At 39.2% G+C, this 26830-nt stretch overlaps 1 protein-coding gene across 2 annotated transcripts in view; it reads left to right on the top strand.

Moving 5' to 3' along the window:
* The window catches only part of IPO11 (importin 11), a 114555-nt gene extending 88407 nt beyond the window's left edge, over positions 1 to 26148 (top strand). Inside the window, exon 32 of one of the 2 annotated variants that reach the window (XM_063180718.1) lies at positions 15666 to 26148. In XM_063180718.1, the coding sequence (XP_063036788.1) occupies positions 15666 to 15773 (108 nt within the window). In that variant the 3' untranslated portion in view covers positions 15774 to 26148. Of the gene's footprint in view, positions 1 to 1950; positions 4062 to 15665 lie in introns of those variants that run through there. The other variant, XM_063180717.1, reaches the window with a different exon arrangement.
* The last annotated feature ends 682 nt before the right edge of the window (positions 26149 to 26830 follow it).

The following is a 26830-nucleotide window of genomic DNA, read 5'->3' on the forward strand; positions in this document are numbered from 1 at the left end:
AACCTGCGAAAAGCCCAAAATGTTGACAATAAATACTCATAGATAAAACAATTTGCTGAATGTGCATATTGGTTCAGGTAGTATGAAAGTTTTCAGTTGTTAGATTAATCTCTCAAAAACATATCCAATTCTATAATGGAGTGTAGTGCTAATAAAGAGATACTGCTTAAAACGATAACAAAAAATCAATCACGTTTACTGTGACTGCAGGTTGTCAACCCCTCCCACTGGAATTTTAACCAGCAAAAGTGGTTTTTGAAGCAGCATATAGAAACAGACAGAAAATGTTTCAGTGGTGCGAATATTTGACCCAGGAGATATATTGTTTTTTCTAATATTTGCACCAGCACAATATTTGGTGTTAATCAGAGAAAGTAGCAGAACATTGTGGGGCCTGTCCAATAGACGGTAGATGTGGTTTAAACTTAGAATATTTCCTTAGTTTTCAGGAAACAGTTGAATCAGTCATACAATATAGACAAATGCCCAATAACTTACCACCTTGAAAAATGGAAATTGCTGATAGGTAAATTCTGAGCGGAGAAAGTGTACACCTTATTTTGTTGCATGGCAGTGTTTCAAAAATACACCTTGAGTAATTTCAAAAGTATTTTAAACCAAGTAGTCTTTATTTTAATGGCAAATGATCTATTTATTAATTGTTACAATTTGATTTTTTAAAACTAAAATGAAAAAGATATCTTACAGATTTTTTATAGGATACTGAGAAAAACTCATAATTCTTATACATCTGAGTTGTGGGAGTGACTGCTGACTAACTAACTGAGCCTTCAAGGGAATAGAGACTTAACTATACCTTCACCCTGATGCTTCACCAACCCAACTTTAAACATTGTGCAGGTATGCAAGGAAGCTTACAGACATAAACTACATGCGCAAACAGCTTTTCACCTATTTCAGCTGTTGAAATACTCTGCCCTGTATTTCCCCACACTTTACACTACCAGGTGTAGCTTTTTGGTTTACTACATCTGTAACAAGTGCCTGCTGTTTCACAAGCACTTGTGTTTTTCAGTTCTTAAATACATAAATGAAATCCTTGTATGCTGCCTGTTAAGCACTCTGGTAAGGAATAAGAGATGCAGATTGGTTTGTCCAACAGCTGTGGGTGAAGGAAGTGGTTAGTCCTATATTCGCCCTATCTGGCTTTTAAAGCTATTTAATCATTTTATTTAATGATACTGTAATGCCTCATGTGTGGGTAGACCCCAGATCCCAAGAGTCCTCATCTAGGTTTTTTGCTGCTAGCTGTACTCATTTGTTGAAACATTTTGATGCATTATTGTCTCTCTCCTGAGAATCGATCCGAGAGCCCTGCAAACAGAATTGTTCTGCTCCACAGAAGTTCCTTTTCATCCTCCACCTCCTGAAGTACTTGTGAAGAAATCAACAAATTTATCTCAGCCTCTTTCTTGAGATGCTGCAAGCACAGTGTCAAACACATGGCTGAATGAGAGGAGTTGGTCTTTCGGAAGGCTGCAGCACAGAGGCTCCTGGGGAGGCTGGCTGGTGGTGCAGTCAGACGTGAAATGCTAACTTCCAAGTAACAGGCAGTAATGAAGAGAGTGAACAAGCCATTTTCAGCCTGGCTGAAGAGAGATTCCACAAAGTTTCTGTATCAGGACTGAGTTTTATCAAACTTTATGGATGGTTTAGGAGCACTGATGAAAAAAACTGCCAGTGAAATAGAAATGGCAAGAATGTTACTGAGCAGGGTGCAGTAGTGTTGCAGCTTGTCACTGGCCAGACTGCCACAGCAGGGCAGAGGAGTGAAAAATTTAACAAAGGCTTCATGAGTTAAGGACTGGAGAAAACACTCCAAGGGCAAAACAGGCTCAAGTTAGAGATACAAAGTGAGTTTATTACTAACAAAATCGGAGGATAATGAGAAATAAAATAAGCCCTTAAAAACACTTTTTCTTCCCCCAGACCCTCCCTCCTTCCCACCAGCAGTGCAGAGAGACCGGGCATGAGAGTTTGGTCAGTCCCTCACCTGAAGTTTTCTTCCGCTGCTCAGGAAGAGGAGTCCTTCCCCTGCTGCACCGTGGGGTCCCTCCCACAGGACACAGTTCTCTGTGAATTTCTCCAGTGTGCTTCCTTCCAACCTCACAAGCAGCACCTTCTAATCTCGTGACCAGCAGTTCTGTCAAAACTGCTGCAGCCTGAGTCCCTCCTATGGGCAGACAGTCCTCCCAAAACTGCTGTGGCAAGGGTCACTTCCACAGGGTGCAGTCCTCCAAGGACAGGCTGCTCCAGCCTGGGAGCAGGGCCCTCTCTCTCCATAGAGTCTCCCACTGGACCACAGCCTCTTCCAGGCAACCACCTGCTCTGGTGTGGGCACCTCCTGCATGGGCTGCAGATGAATCGCTGCCTCTTCCATGGATCCCCTTCGGCTGCAGGGGCACAGCTGCTTCACCATGGTCTCACCACAGCCCGCAGGGGAATCTTGGCTCCAGCGCCTGGAGCACCTCCTGCCCCTCCTCCTCCACTGGCCTTGGTGTCTTCAAGTTTCCATCACATATTCTCAACTCCTCCTCTTGACTGACTGGAATTAAAACCGAATCACTACTTTTGTTTTGTTTTCTTAAATATGTTATCATAGAGGTGTTGCCATCATCTCTAACTGGCCCAGCCTTGGCCAGCAGCATGTCCATCCTCAGAGCCATCTGGGATTGACTCTGCTGGACATGGTGGAAGCTTCTGGCAGTTTCTCAGAGAAGCCAACTCTCTGCCACCCCCCCAACCCAGTACCAAAATCAGGCTATGTAGAACCAACACGAGTAGCAACACAAAGATGGATGAAGCTCTAGAGCTGGAAAATGCTGATCTGCCTTGTGGCAGATGGTTCAATCAGCCCTTGTGTGTCATGTTTTGCTTGGGGCTTGTGAAATGGAAATCTAGAAATGGAAATCTAGAGGGTCCCATTGTTGAGGAAGAGCATTCGAACAAGTTCACACAGCTGGAAATGAGATTTCACAGAATTGTATAGGTTGGAATATTCTCTTGAGGTCACGTAGTTTACCCTCCTGGTAAAGACAATCAGCTGCAGCAGATTGCCTAGACTCATGTCCAGTTGGTTCTTGAGTACCTCCACAATGATGAGGGCTCCACAGCCTGCTGGGCAGCCTCTTTGACCACGCTCACATCTTGTGCTCAAACAAAATTTCATGTTTCAGTTTTTGTCCACTGCCTCTTGGGCTGTGAGTGAGCATGCCTAAGAGGAATTCAGCTCCCTTTTCTTCATCTCTCTTGTTGGGTATCTATACATACTGCTAAGATCCTTCAAAATTTGACAGTCTCTATCTGTGGAGTGTGTTTAAGGGGCAAATTCTCTCAAGGAAGATAAAATGGTGAAACTCAGTGGATCCCAACTGGACGTAGAGAAGAAACAGGATTGTTCATAAAGCAGAGTACTGGCCAGTATTTGGGTTAGAGACTAGATGGACCCATAATAAGAAGAGGATATGAATTTCTACAGACTGGAAGGGTCTTACAGGTACTCGGCCATGAGGAAGGAGAAATATCTGAACCTTTACAATGAGGATATGTCAGGAGCAAAACCCAGAGGAGGTGAGGACCTCTTCAGAAGAGATGTTTGATTTTGATTTCTTGTAAAGGGAAGACTAATTTGGGGAAAGGCAGAATTTCTGCCTTGACACCTACAGCTGGCAAGTTAGTTGTGGAAAGAATGATCCAATCTTGTGATGTCTAAGGTTGAATTTGCTCACGAAATCTGTCCTGAGATTGAAAAATGAAGAACAGAATAATTTTGTCCCATTTTTAAGATGAACTTGCACAACTGGAGACAGATGAACCCTGAATTAATTGGGAGAGATCACATATGCCCAGCCATGAGCATATTGCATCTCAACAAAAACCAGCAATGTTGGCTTGGCCCATTTGTAAAACAACAAGGAAGATATTTACCTTAATTTGAGTTGGGAATGTTTGCTGTTTTTCATGACAACATGATTTCTGGAGTTTAAGGTTCTTGTTTTAATATATGAGCATATAAGTGGGAGTTAAGCATCAAAGATATAATGAAGTCTTTAATGTCTTATTCCCATAGGCAATGAGTGGAATTATTTTTATTTGCACTTTATACAAAATCAGTTTGTAAACAGAAAAATAATGACAGAAACCGGCTTTAGAAACTTATTCGTTTTTGTGTGATAAGTCACTTCTTCACTATTTTGAAATAACATTAGAGTAGTACAAAAATCTTATACCTAGCAGACCATATCAGAGGCTGTTCTATTTCTATACTTTATTTTTAACCTCTTTTTATTGTGAAGGATTCCGGGATGCTGCTCCTAATTGACCACCATGTTAGGCATTTTCCTATTCTATTTACCAGATTCAAAAGCGCTTTTTTTTTTCCTTAAACAGAGTTATCTTCAATGTGTATTTCTTAGGTCATTGTTAATATACTGCATTACCTTTACAGGCATATAGAACATGCAAATTAGTCATAGGCTGCAACTAAATAAAACTCAATGGCATCAGAGAATTCTGTTGGCACTAAATCGTGGAAGACTGAACCGGTAGGTAGAAATTGAAAGGTTTTCTCAGGCTTCCAGAAATATTCTGTGTTTGATTCAACTGGCACTTGAGGAAGATAGTGATGGCAGTCAGGTGAAGTCCCACATGACTAGAAAAAGGAAAACATGGTCTTAGGAGAGGGTAGAAAGAAAGACTCTGGGACCTGCCAACCTGTCAGCCTCACTTTTGTGCCTGGGAAGATGATGGAACAGATTATCCTGGAAGCTGTGCTAAGGTACATGGAGGACAGAGAGGTGATTCAGGACATCCAGCTTAGCTTCACCGAGGGCAAATCCTCCCTGACCAACCCAATGCCCTTCTATGATGGAGTGACTTTTCCACATCAGTGGAAAAGGGGAGGGCTGTGGATGTAATTAATCTGGACTTCTGTAAAGCTTTTGACGCAGTCCCTCACAATGTCCTTCTAAGCGGGAGAGAAGAATTTAATAGGAGGGGTGTTTGGTGGATAAGGAATGAGTTGGATCCAGTGGGTAGTGGTCAGCTGCTCAGTCCCAATGGACATCAGTGAAAAATGGTGACCATCAGAGGTTTGTACTGGGACAAGTGTTATTTAATATCTTCTTAAATGGCATAGAGGAGTCAAGTGCACCCTCAGCAGATTTGCAGATGACTCCAAGTGGTGCTGCTGACACACCTGAAGGATGGGATGTCATCCAGAGGGACCTGGACAAACTGGAGAAGTGGCTCATGAGAACCTCGAGAGGAAGTGCTGGTGCTGCACCTGGGTCAGGGCAAACCCCGGTGTTGACACAGGCTGGGGTTGGACAGACCCAGAGCAGCCCTGCCCAGAAGGGCTTGGGGCTGTGGCGGCTGAGAGGCTGCACATGGCCCAGCCATGGCACCGCCAGCCCAGAGAGCCACACGTGTCCTGGGCTGCATCCAGAGCAGGGTGGGCAGCAGGGCAGGGAGGGGATTCTGCCCCTCTGCTCTGCTCTGCTGAGACCCCACCTGCAGGGCTGCATCAGCTCTGGGGGCACAGCACAGGAAGGACACATGGATCTGTTGGAACACATCCAGAGGAGGCCACAGAGTTGATTAGAGGAATAGAGAACTTCTCCCATGAGGAAAGGATTGGGATTGTTCAGCCAGGAAAATAGAAGTCTTCAGGATGACCTAACCAGAGATTTCCAATACCTAAAGGAAGCCTGTAGGAGAGATGAAGAGAAATGTGCGCATGTAGTCAAAGGACAAGGGAAAATATGTTTATACTAAAATAGGGTGGCTTCAGATTAGATATTAGGAAGAAATTCTTTGCTATGAGGGTGGTGAAACAGGTTGCTCAGAGGAGTGGTGGATACCCCATCCATGGAAGTGTTCAAGGCCTGTCTGGATGGAGCTTTGAGTAACCAGGTCTAATGGAAGGTGTCTATGGAAGGGGGTTGGAACTAAGTAATTTTTGATGTCACTTCCAACTCAAGTCATTTTATAATTATATGGTTCTAAAATTAGAGGTGTACCTTTGTATTTACTGAATTTTTAAGCTAATCCTCCCTGGCCTGGATATTGGGATGATAGCATGGTCCTCACAGATGCAGATTAATTTTGTCTGAATCGCACATTCCTGCCCGTGACTCAGCAGAGTTTGACCACAACCAGTTTATATTGTCTGCTGTGGGATTTCTCTTCATAGCTTTGGGGTAGAACAATTTTAAGTACCTGCTAACAGAAAACAGGTGAGTACAAGATTTCCTCAGTAGGAACTGAAGAGAAATGGACTGCCTTAGGGAAGAAGAGGATATAAAAAGTGTGTTTAGGAGAAAAAATGTAGTGGAAAAGAAAAAGAGGAAAGTGGTGAGAATTGACATGGGAACACACCTGAGAAGGGAATGATACTAAATTATGAAAATGATAAACACAAAATAATGGAAAACAGGTAAAACACAAGTAACAGTGTCTGGCTAATAACGTTCTATTCAGTGTGCATGCACTGTCCTGTGTTTCGTCACCAGGATTATTTTATTTCTCAGAGCTTGCCTGGTGAAATAGGTCCTTGAGACTTGCACCTGGGGCATTCAAGTTTACCAGAACTTCTCCTATTTTGGAGCAGGAAGATATTTGTTGCTTGCAGCCATATTTTAAAGTGGCAGTAGAAATCATGGCAGAGTTGGTATGCTGTTGGTGTAAGATGTCCTCCTGTTTTGAGTAAGAAACAAAACCACATTTGCTTAAAACAGCATGAACTGCTACTGAAGGTGTGTAGGACTGAAGCTTTGTACCTTTACAGAAGCAGATCAGTGGTAAGTCACCAAGTGGCAACAACGCACTTGTTCCTGATCATTTTTGCACACCCCAAATGTTGATGTAAAGCCTTACTGTAGGCATCACCAGTAAAAAATATGACTTTGATGTTATGATTAAGAGAAGACAAACAAACAAACCTCAGAAGTACATTTGCCTCCCCTCCAGAGAGTGGAGTTTTTTGTGTAATCTTATCTCTGGAGTTGTCAGTCTACCAAATACTAAATTTGCTCAGAGTTATTACTTTAACACTTCTTTCAGTAAAAATTATATTAAAATCTATATTATTTCCGTTTGCCCACAGTTATGTTTGCACTTCAAAGTCAATAAAATCTTACAGCAATAAAATTCTAAGCAATCTTAAGTTCAGGCAAGTACAAGGGACTTTGTGTGCAGCTTCAGGTTAAATTGAAGTTCTAACTCAACTTCATTTTGCAGTAAATTTGGATAAAGTAACTAATATAAGCTTTAGTGCCCATAAATATGATACATTTCAGCAGAGGCACTAAATACACAATTTAAAGTGAAAAGGCTGTGATGTTAATAACCTAACATGCACTCTTACTATAAGAGATTTTTAGGTACTGTATTAGAGGCAAATTATACCTAACCCAGGGCATCCATTCCTCTCCAGTCTTTCATGATGTGAAACTACAAAGCAGAGGTCAGGAATAGAAAAAAACTGTGTGTTCTTGTGTAAGGGATGGGAGGATTTGTTTTTTTCCCCACTGAGTTGTTTAGGGGCCCCATATAGCAGAATAATTGCAGTTTACTGCTTGGATAATGTTACTATTAGAGAACACAGTGAAAAATGGTGCAGAGATGTCGTTTATACCACGTGAAGCTTTAGCAGGGTGTTAAGGCTCCAAGTCAAAGCTTGTTCTTTCTCCTGTGGAACTGCTTAGCATGCTGTCCTGCTAGGGCTGGATTTCTGGAGTTCTGCTACCTCCGTGTCTGTGTTGGATACAGTCTCCACTGCTTCCCGCTTTCCCATAACCTGGCTCATATGAAAAGGCTTTGCAAGAATTAGCTTTAGCTGAGCCAAAACTCATTTGTTGAACCAGAGCTGGCTTTGCCACAAATGCCCTTGTGCTGTTGCATGCAGCATTCTCAATTGAAGAAAGGTGACCAGAAACACCATGTTTGGATCTGCTTGCACAGGCTGAGACAGGTGCTTTTAGTTCTGGCTCCTCATAGCACTGATGCAGCAGCCACACTTATCTGTCTACATTGGCCTGTAATTTATAAATTATTCTCAAATTAGCCTATATTTGAGCTAATAAACCTTTGTCAAGGCACGTTGAGTCAACAGCATGGCAATTAGGTATTTCTATACCTGTTGCCTTCTTAATCTGCAGCCTGAATGTCTCAGTGGTGTCTCAACAAAACTAAAGCCCAGTTAAAAGCACTTTGAGGGGTCCAATTTGTCCACAATTGACCTGCACTTCTAGGGCACAAGGGTCCAGATGTATGTAGTGTAGTCCTTTCATCTGTGGTCTGCCCAATTCTCTTTGGGATTTATTTTTTTTTCCCCAGAAAGCACACTGAAATTTAGAAGACCTGCTCTGTACTGTGGCTGCTTGAAGATGTTGAGCTGAGTGGGAGGTTTGTGAAAAGCAACCATGACTCAGTTCCTAGAGTGGGATACCCTTTCCAGAGAAACACCAGCAGTATGGATTGGATGTACAGGGCAGAGAATTAGAACACTGACTCATGCTGGTGCTGTGTGGAGATTTTTTTTTTTTAAGTATTTTACTCATTGCTGCTGCCCTCAGGAGAGGCATGTGCCTCTGCTGATTGAGGCTAGGCAGCTGCAGGGCCTTGATGTAATGCACCATGTGGTTCATCCTTGCTGTGGTGGTGGTTAAGGCACAGCAGACAGAAATGCTGCTCTCCTCATCTTTAAATTTGACTTCAGAATTTTTTTGGACCTCATAACTGTTCCTGGGAATAGGATGCTGTGCTCTTCTGTGTGTCATATTTCATAGTAAGGATCATTACTGCTCAAGAAAAATAGTCTGACTATTACACTCTTATTTGATGATGCTTCTTGTTTTCATAGAGTCATAGAATCCTTAAGGTTGGAAAATGCCTCTAAGATCGTCAAGTCCAACCATATTGCTTTTGTGTCACCACCAAACCATGTCCCCACATGCCACAACCACATGTTTTTTGAATACTTCCAGGGTCAGTGATACCACCACTTCCCTGGGCAATGCTTGAAAACCTTTTCTGTGAAGATATTTTTCCAAATATCTAATCTAAACTTCCCCTGGTGTAACTTGAGATTATCTCCTTTTATCTTGCCTCTCTCTTGTTACCTGGGAGAAGAACCCCACCTGACTACACCCTCCTTTCAGGCAGTTGTAGAGGGGAATAAGGTCCTTCTTGAGCCTTCTCTTCTACAGGGTAAGCAATACCAGATTATTCAGTTGCTTCTTATCAGATATTTGCTTATTATCACATTAAACTGACAGGCAAAAATGAACTGGAGCATGTTAATTCGAGCTATTAAATGATGTGACACTAATTATGTCTACCAAAAAACTCAGAAGTACTAAGGCAAATTCCTTTTTTGGTTGAATTGCTGTAATTTGGAGTAAACTGTAAATTATAGAGAGAATGTTTGATTTAGGGGTGACAAATGCATTTGTCCTGGATTTATCTAGATGCTGTACAACTTGCTGAAATCATATGTTTGCCTACTGACACTGTGCACAAGCAGAGAACAACCTCTCTTTTGCCAGGAGAGCCTCACCTGAGCAAAGCTTTCCACTAAGGAACCTGAAGAAGAAAAGAAAAAAAGCAGTATAAATGGGATAATATTAATTTTTAATGGTAGTGCACAGGAGGAGAAGGTATAATCCTGTATTAAATATAATTTTCATAACAGATGAATGCACACCTTAACAGCACAATATGGTTTTCTGTCTATATAACTGATAAATGCTCTTTTTTTGGGTGGAATCTTTCCAAATACAAAATAACAATTTTATCTGAGAGGTTATTGCTTTAGTGGTCAGGAAGGAGGAAAGGGCATAAATCTTATGGATTTGCTTACCTTAGCAGGCTTTACCAGGCCTCGTTATTCAACTCTGCAGCTGAACATGGTCAATTCCATTAACCTCAAGTACCACTAATCTGTCATATCATGTGTTCCACTGCACTGCTGCTGTGGTTCTTCTGCAGTATAATAGAAGCTGTTGGCAGAGCTGAAGTTCTGCTAATTAAACAAAAAACACCACCTGCCCCTGAAAATCATCAATATCAGATACCTATACTTACTTTCTTCTATCTAATATGTTGTGTCATAAATTAGTAATTTTTCATATATGGGAAAAGTACATGATGAAAAATTGTGTCATGAAGATTTCACAGGTAGGGGTTTAGTTTGGCTCTGTAAGTATCAAAACAACTGCTTTTTCTGGAATTACTATCTGAAAAAGGCAAGTATTATGCAAATTATAATGCATAATATTTGTACTTGGTTTGGGGTTTTTTAGAAGGTCAGATATATTAACTGATATAACTTCAACCGTTCAAGTGTTTCAGCTGGGTTTTTTGTTGTTCATTTTCTTTCTGTTGTGATGTAATGACCTTAGGAATTGATATTTTGGGACAAAAAGCAAGCTCTGTGTTTCACACGAAGTATCATAATTTGGGATTTTAATTTCTGACAAATAGCACGACACTCAATTTTAAATTTTTTTCTCGTCTAAGACTGAATTGTGTGAGTTCCGTATATATTCTTGGACTGGAGTTATATGCATTACAAGTATATGCTGTGAGCAATGAGAGAAGGATTGCAGAGATATAGCTATACATACATACTGTAGCACATATATGTTTGCAACACCATTGTATTACCTGAGGAAGGATGAATCATGTAATCAGAGAAAAAAACAAAAGCTCTGGGGGGACTGCTAGCAGTCTTTCTGTACCTAAGGTGGCCTATAAAAAAAGCTGGAAAGAGGCTTATAATACGGGCAGGCAGTGACTGGTCTAGGCACAATGGTTTTCAACTACAAAAGGGTAGGTCTATGTTAGATATTAGGAAGAAATTCTTTACCGTGAGGGTGGTGAGGCACTGGCACAGGTTGCCCAGAGAACCTGCGGATACTCCATCCCTGGCAGTGTTCAAGGCCAGGCTGGATGTGGGCTCTGAGCAACCTGGTCTAGTGGGAGATGTCCCAGCCCATGGAAACGGGGTTGGAAATAGATGATCTTTAAAGCCTGTTCCAACCCAGAACATTCTATGATTCTATGAAATGCAACTTAAATTTCTAAGTTTAACATTGCCCTCGCTCCAGGTATCCTCCAGAGTCTGAGTTACTGCAGGATCATTGTTTATTCCAGAATTTTGGACAGAATATACAAAGAACATACAGTTGTTCTTGATAGTAACTTTTAAGATCCTTTGTATATTTACAAATCTCATCTTCAATCTTTAATTCCTGTCATAAAGGATTTCCCATCTCACTGAATTGCACAGCCTAATTGGACACTGTGTAAAAACAAACCATGAAAACTGTGTTAAAGAGACTGAGCTGTTTTATGTAATGGTAGAAGATGTTACTACACACAATGAAAATGCATCTCTGAGTTTTTCGAAAGAAAATTTAAGCACTTTGCTCAGGCTGCTTGCAAATATCAGTCCTGTGAGCATTATTGAGGCAATAACTACATTGAGAACAAAGCTTCTGGTAATTCTGATATATTTGAGGTAAATATGAGGGGCTGTCTTGGGTGGAAATAGGAGATATGTTTCTCTGGGGAAAATATTTGTGTCAGAGAAAACACTAGGCAATGTGAACTAAGCTTTTTACCACCTGCATGGGCTTTTGAAAAATGTGCTTAAAAACAATAACCTGAAAGTAGAAGGTAGCATCCCACAGAATACAAGGGGGCATTCAGGAGTCTCTGCACTACCCAGGAGGAATCTATTTTGTGCAGATAAACAAAATAGATTGTTTGATAAACCCTGGATGAAGGCCGGATACCTGTTAAGTCTACAGCTGTCATAGATCAAAGAGATGGTGTTTATCACGCAAAGCACTTTTGACCAAGATGTCAGGTGTTTTACTCCCCTGTCACTCAATGCACTCAGGAGTTCATGACAACTGGGGAGAAGAAAAGGTTGTTGCAAAGGACAGTGAGTTGACTTTCATGTTTAGAGACTCATGACTCAGAATCCTGGGACTACATGTATGTATTTGTACAGCTTTAGTGCCAAAACATGGCATGTCAGAAAAGAGTTCTACTTTGCATAGTATTTTTTCCATCATAAGCTTAACATTATTAAAACAAGAATTGTCTTAGTTCACTTGATTTTTGGTTATGGCTTACCTGGCCAGCCTTTTCAAATGTGTGAATACTTTCCATATATCCAATTACCTGTGAAGTCACAAAATTCTTATTAGAGGCACAAAGAGTGAGGTGAGCCTTGTGAGCCTGTAGAGTAGATGTGCATACATCAGAATTGGTCATTTTAGGTCCCCAGAAAGGGACAGTTTGAAATAATTGGAATAAATCTGATGCAGAGGTGATAGTTTCTCTTCATTAGCACAAATGTGTTTTGAGCTCACCTAAGGTTTTTCATGCAGAAACTGAAGTTTCCTGGGGCCAGCATCCCTGAAACCTGTGAAAACCTTAAGGCATTCACCTCACACTGGTGAAATGTATTTGATTACTGAGCCAAACATGAGGCTTAAACCCTGCCCCATCCCCAGTACCTCTTAGCATAGTGAGATTTCTGGTGCAACTTTACTATACTTTGGCTGCTTCACATTATTTTTCTCTTCTCTTTCCTTTGCCTTAAATGCTCTTCGTTGCAACTGTAAAAATGACAAAAGTAATCTCTATGCTGATGGCAGATCTAATGGCATGAAGAGTTTCAGGAGTTTCAAAAGGGGTTTTAATCTTTTTTAGCGAACAAAAGTTGATCTTCATGTGTAGTAACTGGGAGGGTTTTTTTGTAGGCTTTTGGTGAAAATATGAGCGTAACAGAAGCGTTACAGAAGACTGTAATGATGACAGTAAAGCTGAATACAAAGTATTCATGAAGATACAAAGATGATGCAGTGTTTTGTTGTGAATGCTGGAGTTTAAATATGCTTATGAACAAAGACAAGGCAGAAATAAAATGTGCTTTTTAAAGCAAAATAATTAGATATCAATGGAATATTGCACTTGAGATGCTAGAATTTGCCAGCAATTATTTATTTGAGCCACTATACTAACATAAATCTTAAAAAATTATGAAAAAGACAGTTTTTTGAGATTTGGAAGATCAGCTCTTGTGGTGCTCTAGTACTTGTTCATAGGATGATTTTTCACAAGGGTCAGGCCTTTAAAAAAATTGTAAACACTTTGGTCTTCTTACCACTTGCAGCTTTTCTGTAATAATTACAGTGTCTGCTTGTGCATATGTTGAGTGGGAGGTTCATAGCTGTTCTTCAATTACCTATTATGAATACTCCTATTTTTATAGTATTACATTTAATTACTGAAGGTAGTTCTGAAAGTTTCTAAACTGTTTTCTGTGCCTTTGCTTTATTCTGAATGTTTTTATGTTATGCAGCTGAGAACAGGAGGCATAGACTCTTAATAAATTGGGTCTTGGCCCTATTTTGGTCATCAAACCTCAGAAAAGTCCTATTCATCATCTGCAGTGTCTAGGAAATGGCATTAATGACTGCACAGTTTAAATCATGTTCTGAGATTAATTTAGTTACTGCTGATGGTGCTGTTTTAAAATAGCCTCCTTTTGACTAAAGGATTTCAGGGATCACTAAATTTCAAAAGGTAATACAAGGTCTGAAGAAACCAGAATTTTCTTTGTTGTTGTTGAACTTTATGTTCACACTGAGCAAAAATTGAGCTGGGCTGATAAATCAGTAAAAGATAAATACAGGCAAAAGAAGTTATGATACAGTTCTGTATTCTATCTGGAGGACAGGGTTTCTGAAGGGAGAAGGAGGATATTAAAATGGAGATAAAAATTATATAAATCCTACTGGTCTAGGTAACATGGAATAGGAGAAAGTAGAATTTTTTAGGTTGCATCTGAGTAAAGACAGGGAAAAAAAGAATTTTTGTCATAGCAATCTGCACTGGGATTTGGGTCCTGTTTTTCCAGACAGTATGATTGTGTCAAATTTTAAGTAATCATCCAAACTTTTTGTTCTGTGTCTGGGTTCATTTCCTAAACTACTTACAAGTCACTGAGTAAAACCTTGTGCTGTTCTGAAATATGGAAGCTGAGTCATGAACATTTATCTCTGTGACAGACCAGTTTAGGTCAGCAGGAGTCAGGATTTAGCACCAAAACTTTCCAAGGAAGCCACCAAGTATGCACAAGTGTGGTTTCTTCTCATTTTTTTCTAAAATAAAAATTAGTCTCACAGCCTCTTATGATGTGGAGTAACTTTCATTCATGGTTACTTCACTCTGTAATGCTTTTGACTGCATAAAATTTTATTTTTTAAAATGCCTTCACATAACCAAACAATGCCTTGAAGGCTAAAGCTGAAGAAATTGTTTTCATGCCCCCTAGAGCCAGTGCAAGAGTTATACATAGAGAAACATTTAGACATTTCTCTCTCTCTCAAATTGTCTTGATTTTAAAAACAATGTTCTATGAGTCAAAGGTATATTAAAAAGTAATTACAGAGATTGAATGCTTTTCTACTATCTAGTTTATTTGAAGACACAACATGATATGGGAGGAATGTTAGGAACAAGAACTGTACAAGCCAGTAGTGAGTCCTCTGTTTTCCGCTGTATTCATTTGTGCTGCTGAGATCTAGTTGTATTTTGTCAAATCCACTTAGTTTGCAGCTGCCAAGGAATGGGTAGGTGTGAGGCTGCCAAACTAAATGTACGTGTTGCAGAAAGTAGCACTGCAGATGGTACACCTCCTTATGAACACTTTGGCTTCTTTATGTTGAAGAAGGGGTTGTGCACGGAGGTAGAAAGTGTGAAGGCCACAATGCAGTTGTCTAGGAAACGGACTGTAAAGCTGGAAAGCACGGAAAAATTGTCAGGCTAGTCCTGTCATGCTATGAGAGCCTCCATACTGCCACCCTGGTTCAGCTGAAAGCTCATTGATTTGGTCTGTGTTTTGCTGGTTCGTTTTTGGTTTTGGTGTGTTTTGTTTGTTTGTTTGGGGTTTTTGGGTTTTTTTTTGTTTTGTTTTTTATGCAAGTGACTTTGCTCCTACAGTGCTGCTGGTACAAGGGAGGGAGAAGGAGGGGCTGCGGTAGGACAGAACTCATCTGTAGGTTTGTTGTCCCTGTGCTTTTAATATCCCTTCTAAATTTTCCTCTGTCCTTTAGCATGGCTTAAGGAACACTCCCAAGCTGTGGAGGGTTTCCTGCTCCTGCTGAGATAGCGGATATCCCAGACTGACTTCCCTTCTCCCAGGTGCCTTGTTGCTGTCCATGGAGCAGTGAAGACTGATGGCTTTGGTGCCAGGGGGAGCTCCCAGAGCAGCTGGCTCAGAAGTGAGAGAGGGCAGATTTGGCTTTTGGATGGGTGGCTGGGATCAGCCCAGGAGCTTCCTCTGGCACTGAAACCATATCTGTGAGGCAGTACTTGTCCAAAACTAGACTGAGTAGGACTTTTCCTGCCTCACTATTACCATGCACAGTTTTGCTATCACCAGGAGTTAGTAGGGAGGCCACTATGCTGGGTACATAGAGAGAAAAAAAATGCTGCTTGCAGCTAATATTCCTGTTCACTTCTAAAAGACAATTCCTCTTTTAGGGCTGAAATTGTCTCTGTTCCTATATCCAGGAATACTTTTTTGCTCTCCCTGTCTCTGCTTTTACTTCCAAATACAGTCAGAAAAGTTGTCTGCTGCAAAGATTGGTTCGTCTTCCACACATCTGACTATTGACACATCTGAAATTCGTGTTGTGCTTGAAGAATATAGGTGCAACAAAACTTGACTTCTGTTCCACAAAAGAGCCCCCTGGAGAATACCAGCTTTCATTCCTTTGTAACATTGCTTTTGGAGAAAGGTAACAAGCAACTCTTGTTATAGACAAAAACTTCTGGTTGTTAATGTGAAAATTTAATCTGTTTCAGATGCAATGAGTAGCACGTATTCAGCTGTTTGTTTGTGAGCTCACTGAGCTTCTATTTCAGCTCACGGAGTGGTGTTTCTTCATTGTACCCCCAGGTACCAGTTCTAACTCTCCCTCAGAAGTGAAGCATCTGCATTCTTAAAGCATTTCAAGAGTTATGTTGACTTTACAGAAGACTCTTTGAAAAGCAAAATTAGGCTTAGAATTTTGTCTTCTGTTTTGTCCCAGAATTGAATTTTGTTCCTATGAAGATTGGCTCAGATCAAAGGAGAAATTTACCACCAGGGAATTATTAATATTGTGACACCTCCATAACAGCTTGTGCATTCAGTTTAGTTTTCTATAATTTTAATGTATCTGCATTGTCTGAATAACAGATTTGTTAGGTATTTTAGCTTGTTAGGCTCCTTAATTTTGAAGGTACATTTTGTCTGATGTAACTGACCATCTTCTTTTTCCTATCACTTACACGCAGGGTAAGTTATTTATAAATGAAAATAAAATTATAGAGATAAAACACAGATCTGAACAACTTACAGAAAGGAGTGTCTGGAGATACACCTCATCTTTTTTTTCAAATTACTAGTTTAAAGGTCGGAAAGCATCAGTATGGAACAAGTTGAGATCACTCAAAAGAACTTTGATATTTCTTTTGTTCAGCTCAAAATGTAAACAACAGTAATCATTTTAAAAATGAAATGCTCTCAGTCAATCACCTGTGCCTTCCTTACCATTTTTCTGATAAACTGAGATTATGATTATATATAAGGGAAAGCAGATAGCTTTTTACAGATAAAGTACAAATAGTTTCCACTGTTCCAAGTGATTTCTTCTCACTGTGCTTCTGACCTCAAAGGTGAAGAGAAAACCTGAACAATAAAAGTAGTGAGAGGTAATGGTGCAAAGTGCTAGCAAGGATATTGAGTTTTCAGGTGAATTAGCTGGAATGAGTGAATAGGGCATTATAGCTCTAATCTCTGTGATTGTGGACTTTTGCTTTGCTACCAGACTCTTAATGAGATATTTGGTTCAGAGGTCTGGCATTTCTTGAGCCTTCTCTGCTCACAAACACGTTCTTCACTCATCTGTCTCAGCAGGATAAGTGTGTATTAAATTGCCAGCTACAAGCACTGTTGTTAGGTTACCCATTAGTGGTAACTGTGGGCTGTGCTTGAAAAACCAGTATGATTGAAAGGTATGCCTGCAGTAATATTTGGTTTATCCAGCTATGAGCGTCACATCTTAAATTTGCATACCCATTTTTCGGATATGCCATGAGTGTGCATTTTGCTTTGCGATGATCGGTTTTCAGTTGTGAGAACTAGGTTAAATGAATTTTATATTTAGTTAAACATGATTTAAATCACATCAATATCTAACTTCTTGCAAGTGCTAACTGGAAAAAATTTATCACTTGACCATTTTTTACTGGCAAAATACATATATTTACAATGTTGTTTGTGTCCATGTATGCACATACAGGTTTCTCAGATTTCTCTGAATTTTTTCACTTTTAGCCAAGGTTGATTTCATACTGATGATCCAAACTGGGAGTGGCTGATACACCTGAAGGCTCTGCTGCCTTTGGGCTGGGCCTGGCTGGGCTGGGGAGTTGGACAGGGAGAACCTAACGAGGTTCAACAAGGGCAAGTGCAGGGTCCTGCAGCTGGGCAGGAATAACCCCAAGGAGCAGAACAGGCTGGGCTGCCCCACTGAAGAGCAGCTCTGCAGAGAAGGACCTGGGAGTCTTGGTGGACCACAAGGTGACAATGAGCCAGCAGTGTGTCCCTGTGGCCAGGAGGCCCAGTGGGATCCTGGGCTGCACTGGGAAGAGCGTGGCCAGCAGGTCAAGGGAGCTGATCCTCCCCCTCTACTGGGCCCTGGTGAGGCCACATCTGGAGTGCTGTGTCCAGCTCTGGGCTCCTCAGTACCAGAGAGACAAGGAGCTCCTGGAGAGGGTCCATTGAAGGGGCACAAAGATGATGAGGGGTCTGGAGCACCTCTCTTAACGAGGAGAGACTGAGAGAGCTGGGCCTGTTTAGTCTAGAGAGGAGAAGACTGACAGGGGATCTCATCAATGCATATAAATATCTCAGAGGTGAGTGCCAAGAGCATGGTGCCAGACTTCTCAGTGGTGCCCAGATACTGGACAAGGAGTAATGGTCATAAACTAAAACACAAGAAGTTCCACCTCAGCACAGGGAAGAACCTCTCTATGCTGAAAGCGGCAGAGCACTAGAACAGGCTGCCTAGGGAGGTCACGGAGTCTCCCTCTCTTGAGACATTCAAAACCCAACTGGACATGTTCCTGTGCTACCTGCTGTAGGTGACTCTCCCTTGGCAGTGATTTGGAAGAGATCATCTCCAGAGATCCCTTTCAACCACAAATATTCTGTGATTCTGTGATTCATCATGGCTGAAGAGAATGACTGCATGGTTTTCAAAGGGTGACTTGGGCTTGTTTTGGAGAGAAAGAATTGTTCACAAGTTTGTGATGAGGTTTTGTTTCCTATTACCCTCTATAAAAGTGTCACAACTCTACTTCCTTGACATGATGCCTTTCTCTCCATTAATGAACTTGAAGTGTAAGAGGCTGACTCCTTAGCCTGTGCTTTTAATAGGGTTCTTAAATTTGGAGTTCACCCTGCACATCGCTGAGCAGCTGTACTGGGGACCTTGCCTTATGATAAAGGAACACATTTTCTGTGTGTTGTGGGCATAAATGCTGAGAGATGTGTCACTAGGCAGCCATCACTGGCATAATTTCATTTGCATCAGAAGGATTAACTGAATGTTTAACACTGCAATACACAAATACAAATAAGACTTGATGCAAGTGAACTAAAGTAATTAATTAGGCTGAGTGGATGTTATGGTAGAATATTAAGTAAACATAGTTTAGAGATTTTTTTGTTTGGTTTTTTTTTTTTTTGATTGGTTGGTTAGTTTTTTGTTTTTGTCTTTGTTCTTTTTTTGGTTGCTTTTTTTGTTTCTTAAATTTTGTTTGTGTAGTTTATCTGTTTGGGGATTTGTTTGTCCTTTTTTTGTAGATTTTTTTTTTATTTGTAGCTATACAATCAATTTTGCTTAGATGGGAAAAGCATGTAACTTAAGAAAAAAAAAAAAAGATACCTGAGAGGTAGCCCATATTGTATATACAAGGAAATAAATCTGTCTTGACAACCACAGCAGTTCTTCAGCTATGGTAAAGACAAAGTTGTTTAAAAGTTCTCTCCCCATTTACTAAAACTGTTGCTGGATATTACTGTCCTAATTCTGGGATTTTAGTGGGAAACTTCAGTATGATCCAGTTTACCTGGAGAGTTTTGTCCAAGGATTGATCCAACACTGTTAGTTTCCTCCTTTATGGCAGGACCCAGCTTAGACTTTGCTCTGTTGGGAAAGAAGAATGAAGAAAGGGAGGAGAGGTTGGTCGGGAAAAGGTGGCATTGGGAACTAAGCCACTGTCTTGACAGAGAAGGTGGGGAGAGATGGAAGGAAGGAGAACTTGTAGCCAGAGAGGATGGTGTTACCTCCACTCTGGGTGCTGCTATTCTTGAATCATAGACTAGAATCATTTGGAAAAGATTTCTGAGATCAACAAGTCCAATCACTAACCCCATTTTTGACATCATTCTTTAGACATACATAGAACAAGCTCTGGAGGTATATATATACCAAGGCAGCTTTCAGCAGAAGGAGCCCCGAATTTGACCTGCCTCACTGAAATTCTGACATGAAGTGTTTTAAAAGGGAAAGATTCAAGGGAAAACTGACAAGTAGAGAATTCTTATTCAAATTGTTGCTACGAATTTTACAGAGTAAGTTAGATTGTTTTAAAAATCTGAAACAAAAGAAAACCATATCAAGGAAAAACTCAACAGCACTCTAATAATACAAAAAAAACATCACCATCACATAACCAAGCTAAACCAACCAACCAACCAACCAACCAACCCCCCCAAAACAAATAAAAACCACAACCCAAACCAACAACAACAACAACAACAACAAAATTCCTTAAAACTACCAAAAATAAACAAACAAAGTGAAACAAGAGGTAGAGCCATGACCTAGGATAAATGATCTTACACCAATGGGTTACTTTCTTAATTTAAACAGAGATATTTTTGACTTTGGAGAATTTAAATGTGTAGCTGTTAAAAACTGAACAGCACAAAGAAGGTGTGTTTTCAGTGGGAAAGTTGCTATTTAATTAGAAAAAAATCCCACATGTATAATTTTAAATACAAGAGCATTATTTTCCAAGGTTCCTTTCCTGATTGCCCTTTGCTTTAGCATTACTGGCACCCTGGATGATCACACCTGCTGCTCGCTCCAATTCTGTTTTGGTTTCTATGTTATGAAAGTTTACTTTGTTATTCCCAGTTTCCTCAGTCCTAAAGACTTGTGTATTATAGAACATTATATTTTCCTTATGCAAAACTTATGTAAGACAAGCAAGGGATTATAAGGTATTTTTAGTCTTGTTGGAACCTGGAAAGTTGTAGGGGAAATAAGCTGTTAACTGGGTGTTTGATGTAGTACTTCAGTCTACTACATTGGATAATACAGAGGGATTATGGTTGCTTATTCTTGAGGCTAAATATATATTTTTTTCTTTAATGCTATGCAAAGACAAAGTCCCTGGGCTCAAAGGCTACCATCAGAAAGAAGCATGCAGATGTGACATGTAATTTCCATTTGCTGTTGCCCCTATGAGCTCTTTGTTCGAAAATATTCTTCACATTCCCATGACAGGAATGAATCACAACCATTTGATTTTTTTATACTGGCTACTAAATAATTTATTCCCACTTAGCCATTCATTCCAGCATCATACTATCCATTCCAGACATTGTACTGGGGCATATTATTTTTATAACTGATGTCTATACCATATGTCCAGGGAGTCAGCTGAAGGTGGTTTGATTTTTATTGGAAATGAAATAAAATTGCACAGCTACACTATTTATAAAGGCTCCTAAAAGTTTGGTCTCAGCAGAGGCTGTTCAGAAGAAGTATAGACCTACAGAGATGTTTAAATAGTAATCAGAAATTGACGGCTGTTGAGATTGTGAACAAAGAAAAAGCTTTATTGCTTCTGGTTTTGTGTTTTGCCAGAAATAGAGATGCCTTTTCACAGACATATTTCTCTAGATACTTGACCTCTTTGAATTGAAAGAAAAAACAGAGAAAGTAAGAAATCTTACAGTCCCGAAGAACTGAAATAAACACTTGAAATTAGAAAAGAACATTAAGTAATGTTGATTTCAGGATTGGTAAATTAATGCTAATGTTATGGTACTCAGTTAAAGCTGAACTGGTTTCATCATTGCTTAAATACCAAATTGTAAATGGTCTAAATTAGCAAATGAAATTTCACACCAAAGTAGACCCCATCTTGATTCTTCTTTTTCCAATTCTTTCTGGTCAGTCAGGTCATCATTTTGATTCCTGCTCTAGCCTTTTTTATTGGAAAAAGTAAAAGGTTTTGTGCCATCATATTCACTTCAACAGCATCAGATTATGAAATGTACAATGCTTGTTTGTGAAGCCACACCATTTTCAAAGATCATTTTTAGTAATTTAAAATAGCTGTTTTATCCCCTTTTTGAATTAATTTCTTTATAACAACAGCAACAATGACAACAAAAAATTTAACAAATCATTAATTACTTAAAGAAAAAAATGTGGGTAAAAAATAAATTAGCGTTTTTCTTTTTTTTTTTTTTGTCTGTGGCAATACTGTTTTGTTCAGAAACTTACATATCCATTTCAGTTAAGGAACCTCATTTGTAGAAACAGGCTGCTGCTGATGTTTAGCTGGATGGCTAAACCAATGGATTATCATTGAGAAAATGATGAAATCTTCTGAGATGTTTGGCTCTCCAATAACGGCCACTGCGTGCTCCGACAGTGAATGTGGACTACTTAAATTACCAAACAGCATGTGTTAATAAGGAATCAATGATTGATAATGGGTAACAAAGCTTATTGTGGTGTCCTGTGACTGGACCATTTGGCAAATATCAGCTGTATATATACTTTCAGAGGAACACTGCAAGATGACTTCTTTGCGTAAGTAGGTCTGTCAATATAAGCACAAAGTCATGCTATATTCTCAAGTATCTGTGTACCTTGGCAGTTCTTTACTAAAATTGTTAGCAAAAGACTGGGGTTTGTATCATTGCTTGGGTTGTTTGGGAGGGATCTTTAACACTGCAACTTGCCACAGCATCTGACTGCAGTTATTGGTCCCTGAAAACATCGCTGAAGCTGTTTGTGGTAAGTGAGGTTCTTCCAACAGCACCATAAGACATTTACCCATGTCCAGAGGAACAAGCCAGTGCCTGTAAGTTGCCTAAATCCCATTTCAGTCTTGCAGAATGGAGGTATTAGTGGCAACGTTATGTGGAACGATACTCTTAATTTTCTTGCTGCCAGAATTTGAATCAGGCTAAAAAAATTTGACTTTATCTGAGTGCACAATTACACTGAATAGGGATATCTAAGCCTGCCTGGGACTGAGCCAGGTGGCAAAACTACTGCAGAGGCTATAATCCAGACTGCTCTTCTGCCATTTATGTAAATTGTGTAAAGAGTTGGTGTGTTTAAGAGGTAAGAGCTATTTATCCCAAAGGGAAACAAAGAAAATGTTAATATTTAGTTTGAGCACCAAGCCTTCCAATGTAGATCATAGTATTTTGTGCATAAAGCGTCCTCAGGCAAAGGTCCACATCAAGCTTTGAAATATTTTATAGGGAGAGGTACTGCCATGATGACACTTACTGTGTTAGCCAGTGCTCATATCTTTCTGATTATTCTTTTATGTATAAGAAATGGCTACTGAAAAAAAAGAAATACCACTAAGAAACATATCACAAGTTTGAAATAATTGTCTTCTCCATATCTCCTCTTCAGCAGCTTTCCAGTTGCATCATCCTCTGACTTTCTTCTGAAGAAAATGTGAAATATTCCTGCCACAATCCCCAACATGTGCCTGGTCTAAATTGATGTAGGCAACATGCATTCAGTAGAACACTTTTTTTTGTTCATATGCTCCCCATGCTGGGATATGAAAATCTTTACACTATTGTTTAATGGGAATGATAATAATTAACTTGCATGAAGGGTTTGTTTAAAAAGCTAAGTATGAATTATACTGTGACCAACTCAATAATCTGTCCATATTTATTATTGATAGATTACTATTAAATGCATCATGACCACAGTTCTGGGCTCTATCATGCTTTGAAGAATGACAAAAATACATACAGCAAATAATCCCCTTCAAGCTGTTTTAAAACATTTGCTTTTGTACAGCAGGTGTGGAATTCCAAATATCTTTCATGTGAGTGTTTTTGATGGAGGCGTTAAAGAAACCAGGTTGTGTCAACTTTGTAGATGTGCCCAGTAATAATATTTTTAAAAACCCATAAAATTATATACTTTGGTTTTCATTTGTATAGGAGATTTAAAATATTAGTTCCCAAGAAACTTGTTACCCTCTCTTATAGAAAGAGAATGGAGTGGTTAACTTTAATCTCCTGTCCAGGGATTTTCAGAAGAAACGCCTACAAGGATGCAATCTACTCCTCAGTAGAATCCACATAAATTGAGGGCAGAGAGGCTTCTTTCCCAGAAAGCATTATGGTTGAGTCATTCCTTCAGTTTCCATGAGAGGGTAAAAGCTCTGCACTGGTCTCTCTGGGTTTCTGTCTTTGATCACACAAACAAGAAATGAACTGTTATCACACAACTCTTATGAAAAAACAGATCTTCTGTGTCTGGTGCTTTTTTTCATGTTCCTGGAAAAATGTTTTCCTTCTTTTTTCTGTACAACCTCTTGATGTGGCTTGCTCTTCATCTGTGTATCACACTATAGGAGAATATTTTAAATAGTATTCTCATCAGTGCACAAATCTCAAGTTTTGTGGTTAGTTAGTTCAAAATTGGCAATGTAATAGTACACCAGAGTTTAGGAAACCTCAAGTGATTTTCAGTCGGGAACAACTACTTATGTTGTGTATCTCTTTTTGCAAACTAAGCATCTCTAAGCCAGGGAGCAAGTTTGGATCCTAAGGAACTAAGGTGCCCCTTGGGACCTGTGGTCAAATACCAAATAGTTCAGTTATTGCCAAATTAATCCTATGGTAATTAAAATAATCAAGATGAGCCTTTGCAGTAAGAGTGTCTGATAAATAACTGTACAGAATATACAATACTGTACCAAAAAAAGTACACAACACTGCATATTAAAAATAAATCTAAAAGATGCAGTGACTCTGAAAATTACAGTAATACATATAGACATGTATATGCAATATAGATAATACATGCAGTAAATTGCCAAACTGTCTAACAGTGAATGTATTTCTTTGTTATTGAATACCTTTTTGCATAAAAATAATCGTCCATATCCAATTCATCTATGAGCATCAATGTTTTTGCTTCATTACTGTTGCACTACAAAAGCTGTTAGGAGGAAGCAGATGGGTATGGAAATGGATCAGCTGAGAACAATTCTTACTGCTTTTAAAGACAATATTGTAAAAAACTTTTAAAGTGAAATTTATTTATAGTTTTATTTATTTGCTTGCTTTACTTGAATCGTGCTCTATTCTTCTTTATTTCAAAAATGACCTGCAAGGAAAAAGATAATTGATGTGACATAATTTTCAGCTCCTTTTAAATTTTTTATTGAAAATACAAATATTCTTAAAAATACATCTTTTTGACTATTACCTGTTTGGACTGATATTTAGATTTTACCTGTCTGGAAGATGAACATCTTGAGGAATGCTTAAAATTATGACAATAATGAGACAAAACTTGAACAATTTCTAGGGTAAAGACCAAATTAAACTATTCTGTTCTCCCTGCTAAAAATGTCAGGATGTAAGAAAAAGATTCAATTAAAAGAAAATAAAAAGAGAGACCTTTCATTATTTTATAAAACCATCCTCAAAAGCTGATGGAAATGACATTGTGGGAAGTCGTCTAAGATTTAGAGAGGTTTTTTGAAATCAGTGGGGCCAGATGCAAGTGCAAGACAGGAGATGTGGGCACAAATGGAAAATTCCTTTCCGATCACCTGAACATCTAAATGTTTAGTTGTGAAAAAAAGAGATACATAACAAGTTATTTCCAGAAGTAAAAACAAGGAAATAAAAATTAATTTTATTAATATACAGTTATTATTTGTGGTACAGAATCTTCAGAAAATGATGTGTAATAATTGTAAATGTTTTGGGTGTTTCTTCTGAACTCACATGCACAAATGCACCTCTCAAGAAAGGGAAAGTGACCTCCATTCTGTCAAATCAGGGGTTGGATCCCAAGTGCAGAGGACATTTCAGTTGGCTCATTGACTCTGAGTGGGATTGTTTGCATACATAAATATAATACGTTGTTAAATTATGCCAAACTGAGCACAAGCCAAAAGCACTCACAGAACAGAACTTCAAAGGACATGCTTCATCAAAGCAAGAATATGTGAAGGGGAGTTTTCAGAATTTTTTGGTGTCAGTATTCATGTCATTGAGAAAAATGAGAAGATGTCAGTGTCCTTCATACAAAGATAATGGAAAGATTATTCTAGTATATATAGAGCATTGTTTGGCTGTATTATTAAAGACCTTGGCTTGCCTGAAAAATTACCTCTGATGCTTCATTTTCCTATGATCTATGCACTGAATAGAAATCTTTTCATGGACGGGTACTCTTAATGAAGGTCCTAAATATATGGTAGCTGAATACATTAAAGAAGATTAGTGTAATAATGGGGCATGAAAAAGGAACAAGAACTTTTTAAAACTTGAATTGGAACATGGCCTCTTGGTGGAAAAAACACTGTTAGGTAAGTGATCTGCCACCACTGCAATATACTAAAGGAAAATAAAAGGAGTAAAGCTTCAGTATTTCTTCATCCTGGAAATCTGTGATTAAGTCCTCAAAGACCTGATGCTCTGCAACTTCACTTTTTTAGTGAAAATTTAGTCAGTTCTCTTTTCCTTAAGAGAGTTCCTCTGCACTTTATAAAGTAAAAAAATTGAAGCCCGATGGTATTTATGCCTATGTCACTAAACCCTAAATTATCTTCGTAGTGGTCTGGTAGGGCCAGGAGCATAGAGGTTTACTGCTTTCTAAAGGACATCACCTACTGGAGTAGTATTATCCCCATTTAAAAAAACTGAACAGACAAGAAACAACCCCCACCCAAAAAACCTTTAAAATCCATCGCAAACAAAAAAACTCACCAAAAAAAAAAAAAAAAAAAAACCAAAAACCCCCCCAAAAATCCCCCAAAACCCCCCAGAAATCTCCTCACCCTGGTATAATAACATCCTAGCTGGGTACTTTTCCAGAGCTTTGTATTGGCTCAGAGTGACTCAGAGTTTAGTTCTCCAACATTTCTGAATACCATGACTGACATGTGACATGTGACCAGATTTATAGAGGAAAAATTACTTTTTGTCAAATTTCCATTTGAAGGGAAAGGAAATATTTCCTGTTTACAAGTGGAAATATTCTTACAGCTGGTTTTTCATGTTCATCAACTTGCCAATAATTCTTTTTTCATCAGCTTTTAGGGTAAATTAACACTTTTCTTGCTTTCTGGCTGCACTTGCAGACCAGTAGTGCTGTGCAATTGATGGATTGCCAGGACTCTGATGGAGCCAGGCTTGGAGGAAGAGGTTTAAGCTTCCTTCCCCCACCTCTTTTCATCCTGCAAATGTTTTTGAAATCTAGTTTTGTGGTTGCTAAATGAGCAACTTTGTTTTGCAAGGTCTGTAAAACCATTAACTTGGAAAGCAGTTATTAAAGAATAAAAATCACGACGCAGGATTAAATTAATACTCTCTTTTCTGTAATTTATTACAATTTTGGTGTAATTGTGTCCCTTCAGGGCTCAT

Source organism: Melospiza melodia, chromosome Z (genome assembly GCF_035770615.1).
Source record: "Melospiza melodia melodia isolate bMelMel2 chromosome Z, bMelMel2.pri, whole genome shotgun sequence".
Classification (NCBI taxonomy): Eukaryota; Metazoa; Chordata; class Aves; order Passeriformes; family Passerellidae; genus Melospiza; species Melospiza melodia.